This window comes from Varroa destructor, unplaced genomic scaffold, assembly GCF_002443255.2.
Source record: "Varroa destructor unplaced genomic scaffold, Vdes_3.0 BEIS01000002.1, whole genome shotgun sequence".
Lineage (NCBI taxonomy): Eukaryota > Metazoa > Arthropoda > Arachnida > Mesostigmata > Varroidae > Varroa > Varroa destructor.
Window position 1 is genome coordinate 15,621,986 of NW_019211455.1, and position 18,203 is coordinate 15,640,188.

Sequence of the window (18,203 nt, forward strand, 5' to 3'; positions counted from 1 at the left end):
TTCACTAACATGTTTTTATTAAATTGTTAAATGTTTTCTATTAATATTTTTAAGCACATTCGGTTTATCACGTATTGCCCTCCATCATAAATAGCACTAAAATTTTGATGGATTTCTATTAGAATAAATTGAATAAAGAAACCGATTGACAAATAAAAATTCGCGTATTTGATTTTTTTATACGAACCAGACGAAACCAATCAATAACGAAACATGGTTAAAATTTTTGCAGAAACTTCGTTTCTGCGCGTGTTGCTTGGAAGCGAACTTACAAAAATTCGCGCCACTTACCCCCCTCTCTTTTTCATTAATCGGAGTCCACATGCTTTGCCTGGCCTCTCTCTAGTCGCAATAACAGACCGTTCTACCTGTCTACCATTCGCTTTTCTGTCTTTACTAATTTAAATAATTTCCTTTTTAACCAAACACAATTGTCCGCATATTATACTTCCTAAATAATGCACGAATCCAGTACTGAGAAAAGATTACGTGTTCATCAACTGAAAATCGTGTCTACCAGCCAAAAACTAGTAGCGTCGCCGGCAACGCAACCGGACTATCTGTTGGGCAGGGATCATCGTTTGCGATCGTGCCGCCAGCTGCGTGTCCACACAAATCGACACAGGCGCGCCCCTGTAGATGCAGCTGTAGACACAGACCAACGCATGCAAGCGATGCGAATGTCAGCCGAATGAGAGACCCAGATGATCCGCGGCCCATAACAAAGATGGCGCCCACCAGCTTGTTGCCATAGGAGAACAAACCAGCGGCCCCACACAGAGAAAGACCACCGATTCAATGGCCACAAGCCCGCAGAGAGAATACGAGGTAAGAAAATCACAAGCGACGAACGAACTAATCACAGCAACGGAATCATACCGCCGTGACACAACAAGAGATTGAAGAACCCTCACAACGAACAGCGGCAATAATAGTGTTTGCTGTGCGAGTGATGTCATTCGGTCTTTTTCTTTGCTTATGGAATGAGATACGGTGCGACTGAAGCTGACTGCTAGTTAATGTGTGCTAGTAAATCTCGTGTGGTAGTTTGGCATCGATCCTGTTATTATACGTGTATTAGCGACTTTAGAACTCGAACTCTGATCTCATCAGTGTGACACACAGTGCATCGTCCTATAACGACAGGACAACTGTGTCATCAGCCCTACATTTCTATGGCAACTACGACCAACGGCAACGGTTCTAGTTCCATTTGTGCAGGGTACTAGCGAGAATACTCTACTACGGTAAAAACAGTTGTATAGTGAAGAAACAACTAGCAGTGTCCCGTGTGTTCTCGTGCTAGACTCGCTACTAGACTCATGCTTGGGATTCGCTGCAATCAAGCAGAATAGTAGGTGAGTATCGACAATGTAACTAGTATTTAGTATTGGTATTTTATTAGAACAACAACTAGAAGCGGCTTTCGTGGGCTAGCCCCGCCATAGTAAGCAGGTCCCGTTTGCTTTTCAGTCTGAAACACGAACTAAATTTAGACATTAGAGGGTACAGGGGGAGTCCGCGAAAGAACTAGCAGTGGGCTAAAAGGTTTAGAACTGGCGGGGGGAGGGGTAAGTCGAATGCGCAAACTAATAACGGAATACATAGCCACCACGTAGCTGCTGCCACCACATGAACTGCTGCAAAACCCACATAGACGAGTGTTCAGAATGAAGATACATCACTTAACCGGAAATGTACATAGCTCCAATGAGTGTACAATAAAATGGGATGGAAGTTCGGCGGACTCTGTTTGTGAACGAACCCTTAGCAGTGTTAGTACTATTCTCGTACGCGCAAAACGAAAACTTCTCGTTTCTTCTACTTAAAATGTATTTAAAGAAATAATAATAAAGTTTGTATGTAAGCTTTTTGTAGATTAAGTAGGCTAACTGCATTAATGTTGTTAACTGTTTGTAAGTAATCGAATGAACGTAGTATATTTTGAAGTTGACTATCTTAATCCATATTGATGCTTCTAATACCTAAGGTAATTCATATAACGTAAATAGACCGAGTGTAAAAGTTAAAAAAAATCGAATTACAAGAGTAAACGGCGAATAGAGCGTAGTTGTGAACCATAGCACAAGCCGATTGTTTTGAGGATACACGAGGTCCATCCAAATGTTAGTTTAAGCTACACTGTTAGCAGTTGTACTCAGTTCATCAATTATGTCACCCTGAGGTTTCCAGCAATACCCCATATTATAGGGCAATGCTTCAGAGCTTGCGATTCTGTCGAGTTCCCATTAGGCAAAATGAAATGTAGCTTTTGTGCCTACGCTTAATTATGTGCACGCATTTGTGCTTCGAAATCCACTGTTTCATATTCTTGAAAACTTTTTGGGACAAACAAAATGACACGAAAGGGAAAACTCCTCGTTATGGAATACTGACTCCTTATATCGCAGACTGATAAATTCAGAAGGCAAGATGCATAAAAGTTTTCTTCGTAAAGTTTTTTTTTTTTTTTTTTTATTAGGACGTAACGCAGGATTTGAAAAACGTCTGGGAAACCAATCACAATGCCATCAATTGGAAAACATTTGTAGCGCGTCGTATCCTCTTGCTTGTATGAAATACACTGCGGTGTAGCGTACTAGATGGATTTCGTTGAAGTTTTTTTATACCATCGATGATTCTGGTTTTTTGTAAGCATCGTTGGTGTCATGGGTGCTATTTCAATCACTGCTTTATGTCTGCAGTCAACTGCGCTAATTATACCCCGTTTATTATGGCTACTTCTGCTGACAACCCTTGTTGCGTTCGTGTTACTGTTGCATGCCATTTTTCTCTGTTTGTAGATATGGGTTAGGCGGTGCAGATACTTCTACAATGTCGTTCTAGCGGTGTTGTGGCCCGGCCAGATCCGCTGAGTTTGTCAGCAGATGCCAAATTAGAAAGCTTGGAAACGGGCTGCGGTCTATCGTACGTTTTCGCTGATCGGCTTGCTTGGACTACAACATCCTCGGTCGGTCAGACAGCGGCTAGCCGATCTGTGTTCATCGGCATTTTCGAGACAGTGGGACCTATCGCCCATTGCAACAATTAACAATAATGGGAAGCGACTGCTGTAAGCCCTCGAAAGAGGATACGGTTGATCAGCAGAGTTGTCATCATACGACCGACAGCGCTTATCAAAGGCAGCTAGGTAAGTATTTCTTACCTGATACGGCTTTTTACTTATGAACATGTGCTTTTCCTCATTACGACAACCTACTCTTAGATGATAAGAGACGTCATCTCTTGAGGAAATCTGTTAACCTTTTTCGTTGTGTGAGTGTATGTGTACGTTTTTATCAGTTCAGTATGACGTATGTTTTTTCCACGTGAACAGACAGACAACGCCTTGCATCGAAAATTTATTCAAGAACTATGACAATTTTATTGTGCATATCCTACATGAATGAAATATTTATTTAGATTTTATTATTTAGACTTAATAGGCGCATTCGGATTATATGTGGTAAGAGGTAATTCCATGTAAATATATTTCGAATCACTTCATTTCTTTGGACAACTTAATAATAAAAGGTTTAACTGAGACATCAAAGATGAAAAAATTATACAATGAGTCTCGGTTAAGATACAAGCTGTCTATCGTAAGATTCAGATGATTTTGGTTCTTGGGTCACATTAAATCTCTATCTATAGTGAAGTCCGTTGTTCATGGTTGGTTATTTATCTTTGTGACAAATCCACTTTGCTGTAGCAGCGTTGCTTGAATACTTGCATTAACTGCAACCATTTATAAGTGTGTATTCAAAACTTCGAAGCGAACATGTCCCGCGAAAAAATTTGTGCTTGTCTTATAGAATGGGCTAAGCTCAGATGTTCCGCACGTTCTCCACATTGCCAGTACTTTGCCTAAACACGTTTTTTGGTCCACCATAATGAACACCTTACTTATTAAGAAAAGTTCACGTCAGCTTTGTAATAAGTAATGCCCGTTTGGCAAAGCGACCTTCGGCAGAGCATGTTTAAATCTTCATGTTTGTTGGAGTGCGGTATTTTGCATTTCTTTATATTAGTTTCTTTATATTAACATTTCTTTATATTTCGGTTTATATTAGTATTTTTCAGTATCCGGGTTGATGCACCGATTACCTAGTGTCAGAGGCATCTACGAATGAATGTTTTTTAGTTGTTTTGGCGTTAGACATTGGCAGGTGCTTCGTTAACAGTACTCGACTCTTGTAGTCTTTATTCGAACCGTTTAACGTGATTCAGGCCGATCTCAACAAATGTGTGCTTCATGCTAAGCATCTAGATTTTTAAAGTTTCGTCCAGTTCTGTAAAGAGTCGGCGAATAAATCCTGTTCAGCTAATTGAGATAATTTGTGCCGCGTCGTTGAGGCCATCGGCAGGAAAGCAATTAATTTTCCTACGCGATCAAGAAAGCGTCGATGATTACCTTTGTGTGGTCAATTTGGTCCTTTTTTAAAACAGATTCCTGTTCTGCATCTCGCCAATTTCATATATCTCGAGTCTTTTCTAGCTGAGACAAATATGCGCCAGTCTACTACCTAGTGACATTATCGATGAAAGTGTGGTAATCTACACACAGTGACGATTTGACCCTGCCTGCTGCCGAGGTGAGGATAGCTTTTTCATCTGGCAGGTAAAAAAGAAAGAAGCTGTCTCTCCTTTTTTTGCAAGATAATAACAAAAAACGATGCAATATATCTTCCCAGGTGAGATTTCGCTAATAAGGTTTTACTTTGAGTTGTTTGCAATGCTATAAGTGAACTGGGTTTTTTTGTATTTTTATTTATAGTAAGGTCTACCGTAAGATAAGTGTTTATATTTATGCTTATGAAGGCAAGTTAGTCTTTTTTTTATAAATTTTCATTTCAGGTATTTTTTTTCCCGTAATAGCTTTGGCTCTGGTCTTCGACTAGATGATTTTCAAGAAATCACATTAGCGGATATTTGATATAACTTAATAATAGCTTTGCAAGTAAACAGCGAAAAAATCTGAAGACGCATTTTGTGGAATCTGCCTTTTTCTGCGGCCAATTGTAACTTTCGCTGACCGCGTCCACTCATCGCTTGACACAGTATAGACTTAGGGTACAATTAAGTCCTAAATGTTTTATTCCCATATAATATCTAATGATTCCTAATGATGATCTATCATTCTCGCTATGCTAATAATGGCCGAATTAACTGTCATTGATACAAAAAAGGTCATTGCAGGCACTACAATCTAACGGATGTATTAACTCCGAGTTAAGACAGGCCATTTCGGATATTCAATGAATGTTGTCCGTCATCTGAATTAAAATAGCATATCAGTACTCTACAAATGCGACCTCAATATCAATAATTGCATAGTGGAAATCAAATACAGCATTGTCCATACCTATAGCTTTCCATAGTGCTAACGAGGCGGCACTAATTTGTCCTTAGAACTCGCTTAGCGCGCGCAACTGTCTCTAAACAAAACTAGTTGTCCAGCAGTTTTTTTGTTGTGGCTACCATGGATGTTTTGGCAATCTTTTTGTTGCATTCCCATTGCAGAGTATTTCCTTCCGTATAGCCTTCAATTTTAGGGTGTCTAATTTAAGTTAGCCGCTGTCCAATTCCGATTCCCCCTACAGTACCTCTCGCCTTAAAGTTTTTCCTACTGCTACCGTTAGTAGCTGCAGTAAGAAAAAAAAAGAACAGGCTAATAGCCGCCCATACTCCTATACAGAATCAATGGCAAGCAGCGGTTCGTTCCATGGAGAACATTTGTTGGACGATGCTTAGATGTCCTTGCATTAAAGCGGAGTTGTATGGTACTTGAAGCGCAATTTCGTACACTAAAATATGTATATTACTATAGAGGCTAATAATTTTGATGAATGCTTGTGATTGTATTTGAGGATTCGATAAGGTCATTTATGCCTTGGGACGTTCCTCGTCTATTAAAAAGTCTAGACAGGACTACGGTAGTTCAGAGCAATAGACTGTATGGTATATAAAAGATACTTGCCTTCCAAGTGTCGACAAAATGTTACTGCGTCATTTGCTTTGTCCGACATATTCCTTCTGTAGGTGCTTCTATGTATTATTATATAGAAAGAAATATTCATACTGAGAGGTGTACAGATAAGAGTCTTTTTCTCATAAGCCAAGCACATGATATTTTTTCCAATAAGTTCAATGTTATATTTTCTACATTACATTAATGTATCTCTGTCGATTCTGTATCTCTAAGAGATGATTTTAGTGGTAGGTAATTCACGTAGTTTATGAATAATTAGACAATTGTTAAGGGTTTTTATTGAATAGCCTTCATCGCGTGAAGCCGTAAATGAAAAGAACAGAATATATCTATATTCAGATTCTCAACGCTTACAAAACAAGCTTACTAGACTGCTCAAGTAGCCATACTTGTCGTCCCCTAACAGACTGTAGTTCTAGATAAAGTCTATCGCAGATGATTAGTCATCTGTTATAAAGCTATTGGTACGACACACATTAATAAATTATTAATGGTCTGTAAATAACTGACTGCAAACTTCTTTCTTTCTCTCCCGCTCCTTTTCTGTTTGTATTTTGCTATATTTCTGTGTGATCGGACGGTTTAGGTGAGTCTGTTTTGGTGGAGAAGTTGGTTCGGGATGCGTTGTCGGTAATCCGCACCCTGGTAGACCACGATCAGGAGCCGCCTCTCTTTCTAGCACAGCTGGCGACGATAGCTGATCGTGACTGGGTCCTTGTGGTTAGATCATTGTGTCGTGCTATCCCGCTTGAGGATGCCCTTGGTCCGGCTGTCATTTCGCTAGTACTCGACGACTGCCCCCTTCCCAGTAAAGAGGCACTGATGGGTGAGTTCGTGACAACGAAACAGTGAAGCAGTATGTGAAACCACATTTAAAAAAATAACATTTTAGTGTAAACGAAAAAAAAACAGCGTGTATGGTTGGATAGTCCTGTATGTGTTATTCGTCATAAAAATAGTTGTTCTAAAAGTTTGGTTTGAAGAGATAAGCACAAGAAGAACGTTTGATTTTTTAAATGCACCAAAGAGAAGTCCGTTCGAATCTATAGGGTCTGATATTATTATGAGTATATTGTAGTGTAACTAAAATGTTGGGTAAATAGCGAATATAACAGGTAACGATTATGCCCTGCGGAAAAGTAGTGTAATAGTATTTAATTTTTCTTAGGTAAGTTATACGAGAAGTTACAGTTTGGATACTGACCTCTGAGACTCGTTGGTCAACAAGTAGATACGGGGAACGTGTAAATGTGATGTCAGTTACGCTAAATCGGTTGCTGTTTGGTGGGCTCTCTTTCTTCTATGACTATATTACGAAATCGGTAATAATCTGAACAGTGCTACATCTATAGTAGTTTTCATTAATCGTGGTAAATAGTGATAGACGAATTTAAAAAAATTGATGCCGTCGGTTACGTGAACACAAATTTGTCCATAGGCCGACCTCTTGTTGCGCTTATGCAAACTTTGTCTGTCCAAAATAGAAGAAGTCATGCTGTTGCCATGCTGAACGCGTTATATGCCAGTACCTACCTCGGTAAAATACTTGGTATAGATAGTTAATGCTTAATAGCAATGTTGATTGTTACCTTCAGATTTCGATGCCTCAAGCTATAATGAATGAACTGTGTTTTGATTAGGTTATTTTCTTTGGGGCCTTCAAGCATGTTCATATCATCCGACAACGTCTCTGCCTATGTGAGAATTATCTCTAACACCTGCACCTCTTCTTAGTTTGAGACGCTACAGTTTAAACTTTAGATTTCAAACTGGACTCCTCTACACGCTGTAATCGCGGGGACTGGTGAGCATTATAGACTTGTTCAGGGATCTAAGCTTTGGAGTCTTCTTTTTAGCAAGCCTTTATCAAGTTACTTCTATATATACTTGTAGTTACCTATTATTTATGACTTAACTAAAGGCGCTGCTGCATACCACGTCTAATACCTGCCTGGGATATCTCAAGCAAGCGTTTCGGTTTCTGATAACATGATAACAAGCTAGCGATCCTTAAAACTCAGTCAAAGTTTTGGTACAAGCAGCATTTAACAATTTCAAAAATAGACAGTTTACGCGAAATTCACGTTTCAGCCTATACGATATTCTGATTTAAATGAGGCAAATATGTCTGAGTAAAGGTAACCATTCGAATCCAAACTAGAGTTGTAGAAATGCAACAAATCAGCATGAGAAAAGGTAGATAACTATTACTGAACCTAACGACAGAATAATTTAATCATAAATTGAAGTTAAACACCGCATTGTATTTTATTTCTAGGCTTTCTTAATTTGTTTGTTGTGTACACAATTTTGTGTAGGTTTGGTATACCTTCTGACGACGGTTCCTAGCAATGAACCTGCTTACGAGCGTAACCTGTGCGTAGCCTTGGCATGCGTTGCTGACAAGCTTGCAGGACCTTCTGCGGTAACTTTGCTCAACAAAACGACTCTGACTTTCCTGACAGATCGGCTCGACTATAGAAAAAGTCCGACGACTCAGGTGCATAGCGTTTATTAAATGTTGTTGTTCTGACGGATATTAAAAAATCGGTTTTGTATCACTAAAACTTTTGTATTGTACCTTAGCTTCGTTGAAGGCGGATAGTTTGACACCATAGAGACGAACGGTTCTTTTAGTTTCAAAAATAGTGCTTCAGTTTGGCACGTTATTAGTAATAATATACCGATACGTTTTAATTATTTTTTTAGTGGTTAGTATGAAAGTCTCACGTAAAGTTAAAATACGGAATGTTGCGCTAGATAATCTAATGATATAGCTCTTAATCAATTAGTCTGTTGCTAGGAATATTTTGTGATTGTTACATAGATGCGATACGCAGACTAAATGTTTCTTTGTTCAATAGTCGTCGTTTTCGGTTTTTCACAGCTAAGTTAGGAATTATCAATTACCTTCTTGTAAAAACCTTTTACGTCTTAATTTATTATATAGTACTGACTACGGTCTTTGTTGGCTTGTTAGTTAAGCCGTAAGAGAAATAAAGGAAAGCCTAAAACTTTTCCTCCTAAGGACAAAGCATTTCAGAATTAACACTTTCACACTGGGCTGATCTCCCGTGTTAATATATAATAGGACAACAATATATTAAGTTGTCGGTATTTTTTTTAGCTAGATGGCTTCAAAGTCATCTGCCTCAGATGATATAAGTCTCATCCTAATAATGGATCGACGTTGGTGCCATTTGAAGGCAAAGATCTGGCAATAGCAGACGTGCTAAGATTGTTAGAGTTCCTGTACTGTATAGAACGCCTTGAAGATAAATGAAATTTTCGAAAAAATTCGCTGTGTTTCTTAATTTTGTTACGTTAACGGTACAAATGCCGTCCAGACGCATAAAGAATGTGTGCAATTTGTGTCTAAGGTGCGCGATCGAAACAAATGGCTTGAAGACGGTTCTGCCGCTTTCATTCTGAAAATGTTGATGTAAAAGATGCTCCGCGTAATGAGTGAATAATTACGGAAAAAGATTGATCAAATTATTGCGAAAATTGACTAAGATCGATACGTGAGTAGCCATCATATCACCAAGGAACTAAACATTTACTACCACACAGTTTTAAAATGAAAGCTACTATAAAGAGGCTCGATGTTTATGCGTTACACGAATTAAGGCGAAAAAAAGCGCATCATATACGACAATAATGCGCTCTACAACTTTTTAGTAAATACCAGACGGACACCAAAGAAGTGTTTGATGGAATTAGAAGAGAATAGTGCATTATGAGTTTCTACTACCCGAAAAAATGTGGATTTTGAACTATATCAACAACTGGCAGGCCTACAACGAGCTACTGAAAAAAATCAATTGAAACTAGTGAACAGAAAGAGTGTCGTTTTACATTACATACAATTTTAGGTGTTAGACAAAAACTGGGAAGACTTGGGTAGGAAATTTGAATGTACCTGTCATGTTCAATTAAATTATGATGTTTACATAAAAAAAAAAAAACAGCAGAAAGTCAGTGATCAAAATGCCACATACGCAGTTTGTTAATATTATTTCAAAACTGGAAAAACATTTGATTTAAATTTGCTTTTAAAATGGTCAACAATTTCTTCAACAATTATATATCGTTAATGCTAGCTTGGCTATTGCTACAATTTCAGCAGTTACATACTTTAGTAACAATATTGTATAAATTATTCGGTTTTTTATCGCTAATTTGCATTGATCAAAGATAAACGAAAGTTTGCGTTGACAGTGTGCATATACTCATATATGATATAAATCGATAAACAACTCAGTGTCTTTGGCATTCTGCTTCCATGCCGGGCACTGCTCCAGAAATAATAATCAGTAACTGGAAAATGACGATAATTAGAAAAAATTGTAAGTAAAGCGAAATAGGTTGTTTTATGACTGTACGTATTAGGAAGAATCAAAAGTACCTTATTAAGTCTCAACTCAGAGTTTTGCTGATATATCCTATTTAATTAGATAGTGGTTCGTAAACTGTAGAATTGATATAATCTAGAAGGCTCGTCCCGCGCTAATGATGCAAAAAGTAACAGGTCAACCAGCTAGTTATCACAGTTGTTTCGCTGCTGACATGTTTGTTTTGTAGTAAAGTTTGATGTTATATACGCGTTCCTAGAAAGTCATTCGAAAGCGCCTTTGAAACGTATATCGCATTACTTAGATAAATAAATTACTACTAATAATGGTTACAACCGGGGTATAAGAGCCACCGATGTTAGAATAACACTGTAGTGGTAAGGGGGTAATTTAGTTCCTTGAATCTCAGACTGGATTGTGAGTGCGACCTTCTCATGACCTAAATAAGTAAAGCGTAAAAGACTAGCCATATTGTCGATAACTAACCATTAGTCATGTTAGCAGCATTAACACGTTACCATCAAGTCTACCAAATCATCTTCAACGACCTGCCTCGACGAGCTCTCTTATTTGATCTCGAGTGAGATTTCTGGTTTGTTTAATGATGGCGGCGTGTATCACGCTAAGGTGAAATCCCGATGAATCACTGCAACGAACAAGCTATATGAAACCAAAAAAATTGTCGTTTTTTTTTTTTTATCAAACTACTGTACTAGCATGTATTCGGTTATACATGTGGACTGTAGTTACTGAGATGTTACCTTTTGTGTATGCTACAAGTGGAAATACATGCGTCATTGTAATTAAGCAAAATAAGGGCGGTGGGCTATCAGTTTGTCCCATAAGCAAACTGGTTAATTACCACCGAGGGCTATAAATAGAACTGCTGTTTGACGTGTTGCCATAGGATATTCGCTATCTGGGGTATTAAAGGACCGCGCTGTAAGGGAGGTGGGTTGCGATATAAGCCGAGCCTATATTTTTCTGTCCCGTGGTAAAGAGTAGGTGGAGTGGGGAACGGCGTCGATACCCGTGGGCCAGCAAACCGAAGTGGTTCGCAGTTGCCATAGGCCATCAAGAGCCTTATAGTATTAGTACGTCGCTCAATAGTAACAAATCTCTGCTGGGGTAAATTAAACAGCGCGCGCTATCAGCACCTGTCAGTATTTGAGCCCACGCCGCCTTGCGTCGTTAACCTTGAGCTTCTGAAACCATAGGGCCATAAACCATTCAAACGCAGTTGTCCCATACAACTGACCACGCCGAAGTTAATGTCAAATAACTAATATAATAATAAATAAAAGATTATGCCACTGTCAGCAGACGGCAGCAAATATTAATTCAAAAAAACTTATTGTTGTCGATGCTAATGGTTTTCGTTGATTTTGCGTCACTTGTTGTTAGCTGCATTATTAACTACTGTCAAATACCAGGCTAATGTAGGGTTGGCATACCACGACGTATAGGTGTAAGACTGAAACAAAGAAACTATATTTGTTAGTTAAATATCTCCTCTACAATGCTTCGATATCTAGTGTTTTTTACATTTTAAATATTACTGAACATAGAACAATTTTTCCTTCATACCATTTGTAGTAATAATTATGTATTACTCATTTCTTTGCCACTAAAGTTCCAAACCAAGTATCTTTTTATCACATGAGGTCTTGTTCATGTTATCTAGTATACGAATATAAATAATTAGAAACAACCGTAATGACAGTACAAAATAACTCATATTAAAAAAAATGTGCGAATTACCTGTAAATGTTGATGGTTAAAGTTTGTACGTTCAATTCTCTATAGGTGATTCTGTTTGCCCTAATTGCGCTTGAGAAATTTGCGCAAACATCGGAAAACAAAGTGACGATAGAACGGTTCATGGCTGAACGGGGTCTTGAGTGCAATAACTATGAACGACATTCTAGCGGTGAACGGGAAAACCATCCCCTGGAAGTGCTTGAAGGTTGGTCGGATGAAGCCGATCTTGTTCGGCGGCAAGTGGGCTTTTGTGCGCAGTGGGCCCTAGACAACGTTTTTGTACTTCCCGGCAGAGAGTACTCATATCTGAAGGTGGGTCGTTGGGCTTATGGTCAACATATGTTCAATACCTTAAATGATCGTCGTAGGTAAAATCATAATAATTCCGATAATATTGTAAATAGTAATCAAGGCTTTCTGTTTCTACGTACGATAACGTCTCTGTACGGGTTATAATCGAACATAGCAAATTAACATTTCCCTAAGGTTGTTCACATGATTTGTTTAGGTGGACATGCGTGGAATTAATGCGATGTTAAATGGGAACGACGTATCGGAATATTTGAAAATATCCCCGAATGGATTAGAAGCACGAGGCGATGCCAGCTCATTCGAATCTGTAAGATCCACCTTCGAGGTACGTAGTGCAACCATATACACCCTATGTTGAATGGCCAAGAGCCGTTGTCAGAGTATAAGAAATATATAGCTCATTACTAACTTCAACAAAATAGAGACTCGTTTATCTAAATTATTCGAGTGTTTTGTTTTTACTTGGATAACACAGTTGGGCCTTATTGAAATAGTGTGACATAGCTTAGCAGGAAACAGATGGTCGATTAATAATAATATATTCAAGTTACTAACTGTATCAGGCGTGTAAATAATGTTATTTATTTTTTTCGATAGATTTCTAGCGGTTGTTGGTACTACGAGGTGCAACTAGTGACTGCTGGCATTATGCAAATTGGCTGGGCTACGAGAGATTCGAAATTTTTCAATCATGAGGGATTCGGAATTGGTGACGACCAGTATTCAATCGCCTACGATGGATGTAGGCAACTTGTGTGGCATAACGCACAAAGTATAGCGATTGGACACAACGCCTGGAAACCTAATGATATTCTTGGTAAGGCAATTATGACAAATTTTAATTAAGATAAAATATATGACTATAGAACACAGCGCTTGAGCTTCAAGCCATTACTTGGCTTTACTATGCAAAATATTGATTGAATTGAGCTTGAATAAGAAAAGTTCCGTGTAAAATAGGAGGTAAGCTATTTATGTATGCAAGTTTTTGTGAGGCTTAAACTTCGACAATGTAAACAAAAGAACATCGGTGACATTAAGAAAATGACGTTAAACGACCAGAAATCTTCATCTGTCCGATTAAATCATTGGAAAGCACACTGCAATGAGCAACGTTCAATATATTCTATTTACAATAAGAGATTTTTTTTTTATTATATCAGGTAACTGAATAACTGGTATTTTACCGTGTTGCCGAACAGATATTTTCTTGTTTAAGGCCTGAAAGCCTTTATCGGCGATACCTTGATCGCGGTGTATAATGCTTATGGCACGTATATATAAAAGCAATGAATACTAGGATGATGTTGGTTTTGCTTCTTTACTCAGGCTGTCTCCTGGACATCGATCGACAAGAGTGCGTCTTTTCATTGAACGGCTCACCGTTAACAGCATCTGTGTGTGCGGCGATTTTTAACTCGACAAAACAATCTGGTTTCTTCGCTGCCGCATCGTTTATGACATATCAACAATGTCGATTCAATTTCGGGCTCACAGATTTTGTTTACCCACCCAGAGACAAAGACTTCAAAAATTTCAACGACTATGGAGAACTCAGCCCGGAACTAGCTATGATCATACCACGGCATGTTAAACTGAAACGCGGCTCCATTGGTAAGGCGGAACGTTTACGTAAGGTATTTATTATTATGAAATAACAGTTATGTTTTGAACACGCTATTTTAATATTGTTCGATCATTACCACCAAAAATAGTTTTTGTGTTTTTCTGCGAACAAGTGATAGCAATTCCCTCATCTGTTTATTAATATTTCATTTAATCGACGTTGTGCTGCCTGAAAGTTCTTTAGATACATTTTTATTACACGACACATTAAATGGACCTAATGGTCTCTATAACAGCTCTAGTAGAGCAATATTACCATTGAAATCAACATGCCTGCGCATCTTTCTTATATCCGAATGTTTGCTAGCCATCTCGTGATACGTTGCAATAAACTATATTATCATGTTCTTCCTACTGAGGAGCAGCCCAAACGCCGTGCGCACCAAAACCAAGCTCGAGCTATCCTCTTATGTCGTTTGTCTAAACCATCATAACTAAAAAGAGGCCGATCTTGTCGCATTTGACAGCATGAAGACCCAGTTGAACACCTACATTTCCTATATAAGTAATCATATTATACGCATACGCGGTTTACAGGTGGAACAAACGTTTGTTCATTATGTGTCGACCTTGAAGCCACCATAACACTCGAGCCCTGCGGCCATTCAGGCTTCTGCGAAAAGTGCGCCTACATGTTGGAGAACTGCCCGTTGTGTCGGGCAGATATTGCTGAGCGCAAAGCAATACTACCTGCTGCTCTATCCGCTGCAGCAACAACGTCCGCCCCAATTACCGCTGTTAGTTCTCTGGTGCCCGCTAACTAACGCAGATATTTTCGTATGATAATCAGACCAATACGTAACATGCTACAGTGCACCGCGTTGTGATAGTAATCTGTTAAGTGACAGCGCAGTCTGATTGTGTACATGTATTAGCGCAGCAGCATCAATAATGTTACAAGAGAAAAAATAATGTTAGAATAGTATGTGTTCCGCTGTTTGCTTCCGCTACTCCCCTGCCCGTCGCGAACCTCCGCTTTATTAAAGAACATACAATAATATTCACAGAGATCGTAAACGGGATCGATTGATGCGGGCGCAAACTCATGTCTCTTGTATACAAGCTCAGCCTTATATATATTTCTTCAGTGTAGCCAGACGCGTGCTCTATGGGTCAACAATGGACAAAAAACGAACCCATTAACTCAACCAGTCTTGTTGATCACCGCGTGGTCAATGGAGTGGAGTGGCAGCTGGAACGAATGGCCCTGAAAAAGGGAAGTATACCCCGGTGTGAGTAACACGACATGCAAAGGGGAAACCTTCTCGCTGAATGTTCGACCGAAAAAAAAGAGCCTACGCCTAGAAGAGTCTAGGCGTTTGTGTACTTTCAGAGACTTGTCGAATCTGCGTGCTACTTAGGTTTTACCCAAGCGACCAGTGAGGCGGTGGCTGGCGTAGGCTTGTTCATTCGTTACGATTCCTGTTCGATCGTGCAATCAGCCTATATTTATTCGATCGTGTAGGCCCGGTAACATGTTATACAGAACAGTCTAATTATTGCTACTAACTACAATTCAAACAGTTAATAGTAATGCTGATAAGAACGCAGACACAATATGCGTTCGAATGGTTCAGGATAGATAAAAAAAAAACACGTTAAGTAGGTCATATCTCAAGCGGATCATCGTATCTCTATTTGTAAATGTTTAATGGAGATCAAATGTAATAGAGGCATCGTGTTTTTGTGATGTATTTATTTTTATTGAACACCTCGTTCTCAATTATGGCTTTTTTAACATCATCGTAAAATAAGTTCGAAAACTGTTTCATTATCCTTAAGCGGCTCGTGGTAATTATAATGACTGACTGCAATTAAAGCGAATTACCCCTTATGAAATGTAATAACCAAGATAAGATGGCGTCAGCTATTCTCTAGGTTAGGCGAAAATATTTATCATGTATATTTTGACTTTTTGAAACATGTGACATGTGTACATGAGCAGAGAAAAGCAGCACGACACGGTATCACTGGAGTGCAGTGGATATGGAACGAGATTAACTAAAATATGCTTTTAAGCACTATTAAATAGCTGGCCACACCTTGAAGATATTGCCAACAAGCGCAGTCCTAGGAACAAACTCGGGATCTATTTCTTCGGTTATTTGTTCCTCACCGGCTAATTGGCTTAATCATTCCTTGCCTAAGCTTTTCAGCCAGGATCTTCAAAACATAGCCGGTTATTGGGTTTGTTTAATACAAATCAGTGGAAGAATTTAATGAGAAAGAGTAAAAGGCAATTGTAAATGTGAGCTAAGCGGCTTTATAGTAATAGACACGACGAATACAACGGTATGATTTCACATTTTTTTGCTGTTTTAAATATTGTTTTGAGATTTCAAAAAAAAAAAACTATTTTTGAGATCGTCATCGGTGACTTATCTGTGTTGAACCAAAAAAGAAAAGCATTATAGATGAAAAAAATCGTATCACAAAATACTAATTTATATGCAATGGGGTAACTGGAAAATGAGTAACACGCACTCACGTAAGCGAACTTATAAGTGATCTTTCAGGGTAACCAATGAAGTTTGATTGTGAAGAAAGTGAATGGAAAAAAAGTGCGTCTTTTATTGAGATGACTTTACACTATACAATAATGCATTCTTAGATACCTAAGTTTAATATAACAAAATAAAAAATACATTATATATCAGAGAGATAAGTTAAAAAAAAATGTTAGTGTCAGACGAGCGTGCAAGAGCTTGGCCGAATTGTTTTCGTTAAAGGCTTTATATTACTCAGCTTCTAAAGAGCAGTTTCAACTTATATCTTTCGTTTTCCTATAAAGTCTTTTATTTCGTATATTTGTATGTTAATGCATAGAAAAAAAAGGTCCTATTCGGCGATTTGCCATAAAACTACGTATTTTTGTACAGATTTTTTCGATACTAAACATGTCTCTAGTGTTCTGTTATTCCATCGTAACCGAGTAGTTCTGTACTGCCACATTAAAGTAAATAATCAATCCTAAATCATCGTTCTGCTCGTTTAAAGCTCTTTATACGTCTACAGACCTATCACCTTCAACACTTACAAAAATAATTCGAAATTGAAAAATAGGAATATATATAATAAGTAGTGAGAGGCTTTTATCTAGCTAATAAAATGAACCCCCCAAAAAACTTGAACTTCTAATTCACTCATATTTGTGTATACCCAATTGACTATGGTCTAGCTCGTAGTCATAGCCTTCTAGCTTGTTTTGTCCCTGCCTTTAATTCCAGTGAACGTTAATCCAAACCTCAGTTCTGGCGAATATGTAGATCGAAGTGGTTCAATACTGCGGGTTTATCAATGGAACTGTTACAAGCAACTATTTTGACATCATTCCCTTTTATCGTTACGCTAACGCCCTCATAGGGCAATGTTTTTCCTGAGAATTGCCTTCGATTCGTTAACTGAATTTAGTGATAAATATACAGTAACATAATTAGCAAGTAGCATTCATAGGAAGCTTGTTGAAGATTTTGTGTACAAAACACTTTGCTAATGATTCCGCAATTGCGTTTGTAGTTAACTAGAAAATTTTATTACTAAGAAAGTCAGACGTGAACCTTATACGTGACGCCGCTCAAGTAAAGTCGCTTTTTATATATATACACTTTTATAACAATAAAACAATATATATATTTCGAAACGTATGAATTGGATAGTTAGCTTCGTTCGACAATGCGCCTGCATCTGCGTCTGGATGTATGTATAGGCTTATACCCCTGCAAAGGCACGCTCTTTTTACAGAACTTGTTCTCCATTGTTGAACAAATATCGTAGCTAAGAAATCTGTCGGTCTGGTCCCTTTTTATCTCATGCTCGAAAAAAAAAGTGAGTAAGCAAGAGAGCTCAGAAGTAGCAATTAGAAATACTGTGTATGCAGTAGCACCATTCACGCGTTTGTTGCATCAGTAGAAAGGGGACGAGGTACCTAAATTGAGAAAATTGCTGTGAACAGAAATGAAATCAAAACGTCTTGTAATATAATTGATTTGTACAATACAGATGTACATAGATAATTAAAACATGTGGACCGAAATTAGTTGGGCGAAAGGACAATGTTCATACGAGAGCACAACTATGAAAATAATGAATTGTAATACTAAAGGATGCAATAGGCTAAATAAAAAAAACAACGAATCTAACGTTGCGCGTTTTGATTC

General features: G+C 38.2%; 1 protein-coding gene across 1 annotated transcript; it reads left to right on the top strand.

Annotated features, from left to right (window-relative positions):
• Nucleotides 1–331: 331 nt before the first annotated feature.
• Nucleotides 332–18,185, top strand: LOC111244819 (RING finger and SPRY domain-containing protein 1-like). Its single transcript, XM_022792268.2, has 9 exons — nucleotides 332–1,358; nucleotides 2,805–3,151; nucleotides 6,579–6,818; nucleotides 8,311–8,492; nucleotides 12,154–12,420; nucleotides 12,617–12,745; nucleotides 13,018–13,237; nucleotides 13,750–14,034; nucleotides 14,584–18,185. Exons 2-9 carry the CDS (start codon nucleotides 3,058–3,060, stop codon nucleotides 14,808–14,810), a joined length of 1,644 nt encoding a protein of 547 aa, XP_022648003.1. The 5' UTR covers nucleotides 332–1,358; nucleotides 2,805–3,057; the 3' UTR covers nucleotides 14,811–18,185.
• Nucleotides 18,186–18,203: the final 18 nt, after the last annotated feature.

Coding starts and splice junctions, on each gene's coding strand:
- LOC111244819 (XM_022792268.2), top strand. CDS start 3,058: ATGGGAAGCGACTGCTGTAAGCCCTCGAAAGAGGATACGGTTGATCAG. Junction 12,746..13,017: donor CTGTAAGATCCACCTTCGAG/GTACGTAGTGCA, acceptor TTTTTTCGATAG/ATTTCTAGCGGTTGTTGGTA. Junction 14,035..14,583: donor ACTGAAACGCGGCTCCATTG/GTAAGGCGGAAC, acceptor CGCGGTTTACAG/GTGGAACAAACGTTTGTTCA.